Here is a 6,934-nt window from a genome sequence, read left to right on the forward strand (position 1 = left end):
CTTCCAAAATTGTTGTTAAATATTTTTTTTACTACTTCAATTTTTTAATCTATTATTTATATCTTCTTTGTATTTAATTTCACTTTTATTTTTTAAGGATATGAAAATTTTAATATTGACAAATAGTTGTTGTTGCAAAGCACAGTGAAGGATGGATTGTCAATCATCCATATGATGATGACATATAATGCCACACTTAAGCGATCACCTTCCATCGTTTAAGCAATCACCCTCCAACGCTTAAGCCAACATAATTTCATGCTTAAGCATCTCACTTCTCACACATAAGTGACTATTCTAACAATTATTGTTTCAAGTGTTAAATACTTGTTGCAAACAATGCAGCTTTGCTCATTCATTTAAGCGATATGTATTTCTTATGAACGCTCAATCTGTACTTTTGACTTAAGAGTTTGTACCTTTGCAATAAGTGATATGCAATCTCACTCGCTTAAGTGGATTGAAACTCACATTAAGCGATATGAAACTCATTTACTTAAAGTATTCATCTCACTACTTTAAGTGAAATTTCGTTTCTTTCACTTACAAATTTGTGTCTAGCTTCAAGCCACATGTTCTTCCAATTAAAATTCACTTTAGGTGAACATGTACTCACTTAACCGATCAAACAAATTTATGGAGAATCTCTTTGATACTATTACAACAGATAAGGATGTATATTTCTTATACATTTTGTGGCAAAAGGAAAAGGTTGTTGTGTTTTTATCATTATAAGTGATGAAATGATATTTTTCATCACAAAAATTGTGACACCTCATTTAGTGACGACTTCATGCTTTGCCAAAAATTTCATCACTTAAATTTTGTGAAATTTTTTCAATATTTTGTAATCAATATTTTTTGTCACATGTAATTATTTTCCTAGTAGTGTGTGTTTCAAATTTATATGTGTTAGAAAAGATGGCTTTAAACTAGAGGGGGGGTGAATTGTTTAAAAGGGTTTTCGCAAACTTTTCAAACACTAGAATGAATTTATCTCAGGAACCAATTGATTCAGCAATTCAGTAAGCCAAAACAGCAAGCAAAAGCTATAGTGCCAGAAAAATAATCGGTTGTTTCGTAGAAACAATCGGTTGTTTATACCAGCAAACAACAATTAAACTGAATTTAAAGAGTTAGAGATAGAGAGATTGTACACAATTGTTTATATTGGTTCACTCCAAACCAGAGCTACATCCAGTCTTCTCAGAAACCCTGAGGATATCCACTAAGCAATCACCACTTGATCACTTACACAACAACCAAGAGAATGACCTTCAACACCTCAAGAAACACACTCTCCTTGGCCAACACTAAGATTGCTGATCTTGAACACCTCAAGAACACACAGCCAATCTCAGTAAACACAGAAACGAAATTGTTCAACAGAGTACAAGGATTACACTTGTTACAGAAGATAATTTGAAATCAATACAAGCAGAATCCTATTCCAGCACTTTGATCAATCACAAACTCTTAACAATCTCAGCACTTTGAAAAACTCTCTTAGAAAAACTTTGTCAAAGATTCTTAATTCTTAAATCTGTTTTTCTGAATATATTCAAAGATGTAGTTTGTTATCAAATCTTAACAAACTCTTAAATTGCATTAAAATATTGGTCAAAGCATTTAATGACTGGAGCGTAAACAGTTAAATCATTTAAAGTTTAGTCAAAGAAAACAGTTTTTCTGTTATGGTCCCAAAACAAACAATCGGTTGTTTCCTCGAATCAATCGGTTGTTTTGGTACTTAACAGTTTAACCATTCAAAACAGTTTTCAAACTTTTTCTCAAAACACCTAAGTACAAACAATCGGTTGTTTCGACAAAACAATCGGTTGTTTTTACTTAGTTTGAAATCATTTTGTTTTCACAAAGATTGAGAATGCTAATGCTTTAGATTTAATCACAAGGTGGATTACAACATATAAACTACCCCAGAACAAAGCTTAAACCAGCACAGTAACATCAAACACAACAGAGGCTTCAACATCCTTCAAAGGATTTGGATTCCTCAAAGCTTGAACACCACTTGTTTCAACAATATGTACTTTTTTACCCTCATATTATCATAAATATCTATGTTGTGCATGTGCCTATTCTCCATAGGCTCGTTATATAACCTAAAACAGCTTGTCTATACCACAAAATAAAATAAGAACATTATAAATTGAGAATTTTGCATCATACCATCCAAATAAAGATAATATATATAAAATGGATATTGATTGAGCCTAAATTTTATATATAATTATTACTATTATTATAGAAGATAAATACACATAACAACCAGAAGAAGAATGAATTTTCTTATCAACATCTTTATTTGTTACAAATACAATAAATCCTGGTTTACAACCCAACACTTTATCAATGTATTGGTGTTTGAGAAAAGAATCAAATCAATTTCTTATCTTGGTTCCACCTCAGAAATAGTTACTTCATTGGTTGGACAATACATATTTTGTCCAACATCTTCCTCAACTAAAACCCTTTGCATTAAGAAAACAGGCTTTTCTGGATGTGGTAAAGTAGTTTCACTTGTTAACATTGTAACTACAGTTGTCATATTCGGTCTATCATTAGGTTGATGTTGTACACATAAAAGACCGATATGAATACATCGTAAGGCTTCAGATAGAATGTACGAGTCCCTTAAACAAGTGTCAATGAATTCAATTGGGATGCACTCTTTCCAACACCTCCATGCCTACAACAATGCAAAACAATTAATAAAATCCAATTCATTACATATAAGTTGAAGTTACTTCTGATACTTACATGTTCAATAAGATTATAGCTGTGGATTGAGTAGGAAAATCCTTTATTTTTCTTTCCACTTAAAACCTCTAACAATAAAACACCAAAGCTATAAACATCAGATTTGACAGAGAATACTCCACCAATTGCATATTCGGGAGCCATATAACCACTGAAAGAAATAATTACATGTAAATTATTTTAAGGTATAATTTGTGCGAAATATATCTTAACTTTCTCATAAGTAAAGATACTTACTATGTACCAACAACTCTCCTCGTATTCCCTTCAATTTGATCACCTTTACCCACTTTAGCTAATCCAAAATCAGAAATCTTTGGATTCATATCATCATCTAACAAAATATTACTTGATTTTAAATCTCTGTGTATAATCCTTAGCCTAGAATCTTGATGAAGATAAAGAAGTCCTCGAGCAATTCCACTTATAATGTTTAAGCGTGCAGACCAATCTAAAAGTTTGCTTTGAGAATCATCTATCAAATGATATTTTTGTTATCTTTGATTAATCAATAAATAAAGGAATGAAAAAGAGTTTCAAAAGTTTAAGAAAATCACTTACCAAAAAGAAAGAAGTTTAAGCTTTTGTTAGGCATGTATTCATAAATGAGTAATTTTTCTTGCTCTTCAACGCAATATCCGAGAACTTTGACAAGATTCCGATGTTGAAGTTTAGAACAAAATATAACTTCATTTTTAAATTCCTTGAGTCCTTGGGCAGATGTATCAGATAGCCTTTTCACAGCAATATTCTTTCCATCCAATGTTCCCTTAATAAAATAAAATTTATAAATAAGTAAAATTGGGTATAGAAAAGTAAAACTATGTTCTTGCTTATTAACTTATTGATGAAGAAGAAGGTTGTTGCATACATACTTTGTAGACAGGACCAAAACCACCTTGGCCAAGCATGTTGTCATCTGAGAAGTCACTAGTAGCACATGCTATTGTATCAAAATCAAACAAAGGTAGCTCAAGATCACCTTCTTCACTTTCGTTTATTTTTGCTTTTGTATCTGTTTCATTTCAAATGTGTTCAGCATCACATTGTAAAAGTATTTTTCTTCTGCTTCAAAAGAAGTTACATTGTTACAAATTTTAACATTTCTTTCAAATTCTTTATAAAACATTTGAAAATAATAGTTTTTTCTATAAATTTTGCAAAGTATCACGAAAATATTTGTAAAACGTTTTATACAATATGATATTACATGCGCTTTAAATTTTGTAAAACGAAAAATTATTTTTACCTAAAGTTTTTTTGAAGATAAGAGTGACGAGAGAAATAAGAAAGGAAAATATAGAATGTTTAAAATAGTTTACAAATTATTTAAAAATAATAATCATGAAATAGGAATCAGATTAAGAAAGTTTACCTTTGCCTTTTCTTCTCCGGTAAAAGAATGTGAATATTAGAAGCACTGCAGCAATCGAAGAAACTATGCTTGTGACCCCAATCACCACTTTCTTTGAACTGTCTTTATTTTCTTCTGACAAATGAAAGAAATAGACAATATAATTGAAATAATTAAAAAAAAAATATGTGAAGCACATGATATAGGCTAAAATTTAAATTAGAAGTGGGTTTCACGTTTTTAACTTTAAAAAAAATTATATTTTAGTCTTTAAAGTGTTTGCATTAGACACGTAATGATTCTTCGTATCAGTACAAACATATGTCTACAATATTTTAATGATAATAAAAATATATAATTAAAAAATTTGAAACTCAACTACCAAATCATAAAAAATAAAATTGATAATAAAATATGTAAAAAAATATTATAAATTGTAATGATTGATTTTTTATAAATTCTTTTATTAAATATTTTAAAAAAAAATTAAATTTTTTGTCTAAGTATTTTATTATTCAATTTTGAGAGCAGTGAAATATTGTGATGATTGTTTTATTTTTTTTATCTCTAATTTATCGATCAATCTGGTATTTTTTTTCTCTACTTTTTTTTTACTCCAATTTATAAGTTAACTCATTCTTAGATAGAAATTGACCGATGAACTAGAAGAGCTTGAAAAAGAATGAGTAAGTTCATGAAATTATCATATTAAAAACAAAAATCAAACAATAAAATATTTTAAAATAATCAACAAGACATTATAATTATATATTAAACAATATTTCATTATAACGGTTTATTATGAATTAATAGTCTTATTTTAAATCATAAAAATAAAAAACACATACAAACAAAATCATGAAAACGCTGCTAAGATAAAGTTATTTTTTTTATTTATATAATCATTCCTTTCTATTATTAGTGACTATAAGATCTGTATTATTTGAATATATCCCTTCAAAGCCTGGCATTACTGAACTTGTTATGTGAATAACCTGATAACATTTAAAAGATCTAATTAAGGTGATTTCTCTCATGAATAGTAACATTATAATTTCTATTTAACCAAGAAAAAAATAAAATAAAATCTCATACCAATTTTGGAGATATCCATTCTAACAAATAGATCTTGCCCTGCATCTGGAAGAAATCTCAAATCCAATAGATCACCGAACCAGAGGATGCAACCGCTATAACCACTTCCATTTTCAGTGATATCCGAATTAGCATAAGCCGTGCAAGAACAGTTTTCCCAACACTTAGCCTTGCATTCCTCAATCGTTAGACTTCGATTCATCCACGATGTTTTAGTGTCGGGAATCTTCATGTTACTAACCTTAACAAACCCGTCTTTCTTCTTCACCCTGCACCTAGTTTCACTTCTTTGCACGCACCCTTCACTCCACTTTTCAGCCGATTTTGGCTCAAACCCTCGTAAACACTCGCAGGCTGAAGAGTTGTCCTTCACAGCACAGTACCCGAATGAGCCACAGTAGTTATAGCCGCAAAAACCGTCTCTGGGGATAACTAAATCAAGCTTCCAGTTTTGAGTTTCTTCGTCCCAAATGAAACGCTGAAGAGCGTTCATGGTTTGGTTAACCACCGTTCTCAGAATCATCGACCTATTTCGCGGGAAAACTTGGTAATAACTCTCCATGGGGTTGTCAACGAAGTTGATATTCATCAATGAACGACGCTTCAATGCGGGTGTGGCGCTGAATCGAAAGCCACTCCAAGGGCCACTTCTGTAGGTCACTGATGAACCGTTCCAAAGTTGCATTTCGGGGATGTTGCCTCTTGAAACTCCATAAGAAAAATGACCAGAAGATGGGTCTTCCCAGTTGTTCCAAGAAGTGAGGTATCTGTTGAGACCCGTTGTTACTTCCCACCCTAGCTTCATTCCTGGTAAAAGTGTGTCCGAAGGATAGTCAAAGCTTTGCCACAAGTAGTTTTCAGAATTGTTGTCCTTTTCATCTCTTACCACAAAGTTCCCTGTTTCCAAAAGCCGTGCTACTGGCTTCACCGATTCAGATTTTGCTGTTGCATTTGTTGACCAGTGAACGGTGTTGTTGCTGCTGAGAAGAACCAGGTTTCCTTCTTTGGTTAAGGTTAACTCGGTTGAGTTGTTGCTGTTGCTGTTGATGATGGTGTTATTGATTGGATTGTTGCGGTTGGCAACCCAAACAATGGTTTTCTGTGGGATTTTTTTGAACCAGATTCCTAGGTAGAGGTTTGAGGAAGTACCTAGGCGGAAGAAACCTAATTCGAAGGTTCCTTCCTCAGAAACCAAGTTGGTTCCATAGGTAAGTGGCTGAAACTGAGTGATGGTGTTGGTTTCAGAGGAAACTTTTGATGAGAGCAAAACTAAACTGGCTACGACGATGAATGGTAGTGGAATGGCCATTGTGTTAATTGCTGCACATGAAGTCACGAAAGTTGAGGGAATAAGTACTTTATTGCTGAATTTTTTTTATAGAAAAATGTTTCTTCGATAGTATATAAGACAAAATACTCCTACTTTATCACGTATTTTATTAATATATATTAAAATTTAAAAGAAATATAATTAAAATAATAATATAATGAGATGTAATGCTGGAGTAATTTTTATGGACTGTATAAATGTCGGCACCCTTTTTAGTAATATGAAAAGGAAAAGGAAAAATATATTTTCACACATCTACTAATACTTTTATCAATAAATACTGTAATAAAATAATAATAATAGTAATAATATAATAATAATAAATATAAATAAAATATTATAATAAGATAAAGTTGTCAGTTTGTATGAAAATG

The 6,934-nt window shown here is 31.2% G+C and overlaps 1 protein-coding gene across 6 annotated transcripts; it reads right to left on the reverse strand.

Moving 5' to 3' along the window:
* Nucleotides 1-2,292: 2,292 nt before the first annotated feature.
* LOC137826062 (G-type lectin S-receptor-like serine/threonine-protein kinase At4g27290) lies at nt 2,293-6,597 on the reverse strand. 6 transcript variants are annotated; one of them, XR_011083407.2, is made up of 7 exons: nt 5,231-6,588; nt 4,157-4,270; nt 3,657-3,796; nt 3,343-3,550; nt 3,019-3,256; nt 2,782-2,849; nt 2,293-2,710 (listed from the first exon to the last, which is right to left on the reverse strand). XR_011083407.2 is itself a non-coding variant. In XM_068631908.2 (7 exons), the coding sequence occupies exons 1-7, from the start codon at nt 6,537-6,539 to the stop codon at nt 2,411-2,413; spliced, it is 2,460 nt and encodes an 819-aa protein (XP_068488009.1). In that variant the 5' UTR covers nt 6,540-6,597; the 3' UTR covers nt 2,293-2,410. The 6 variants fall into 6 exon arrangements, 5 of the variants coding, with proteins under 5 accessions (XP_068488009.1, XP_068488016.1, XP_068488031.1 ...); XM_068631908.2 differs by having other exon boundaries at nt 2,782-2,932; nt 5,231-6,597; XM_068631915.2 differs by having other exon boundaries at nt 2,782-2,932; nt 4,157-4,267.
* Nucleotides 6,598-6,934: the final 337 nt, after the last annotated feature.

This window comes from Phaseolus vulgaris, chromosome 11 (genome assembly GCF_051622355.1).
Source record: "Phaseolus vulgaris cultivar YP4 chromosome 11, ASM5162235v1, whole genome shotgun sequence".
NCBI classification, from domain to species: Eukaryota; Viridiplantae; Streptophyta; class Magnoliopsida; order Fabales; family Fabaceae; genus Phaseolus; species Phaseolus vulgaris.

Bases quoted from the DNA above. Each gene is read 5' to 3' on its own strand.
- LOC137826062 (XM_068631908.2), bottom strand. From the start codon at position 6,539: ATGGCCATTCCACTACCATTCATCGTCGTAGCCAGTTTAGTTTTGCTC. The intron at 3,797-4,156 runs GTAAACTTTCTT...GAAATGAAACAG, and splicing joins CCGGAGAAGAAAAGGCAAAG to ATACAAAAGCAAAAATAAAC. The intron at 2,933-3,018 runs GTAAGTATCTTT...TATTTCTTTCAG, and splicing joins AGGAGAGTTGTTGGTACATA to TGGTTATATGGCTCCCGAAT.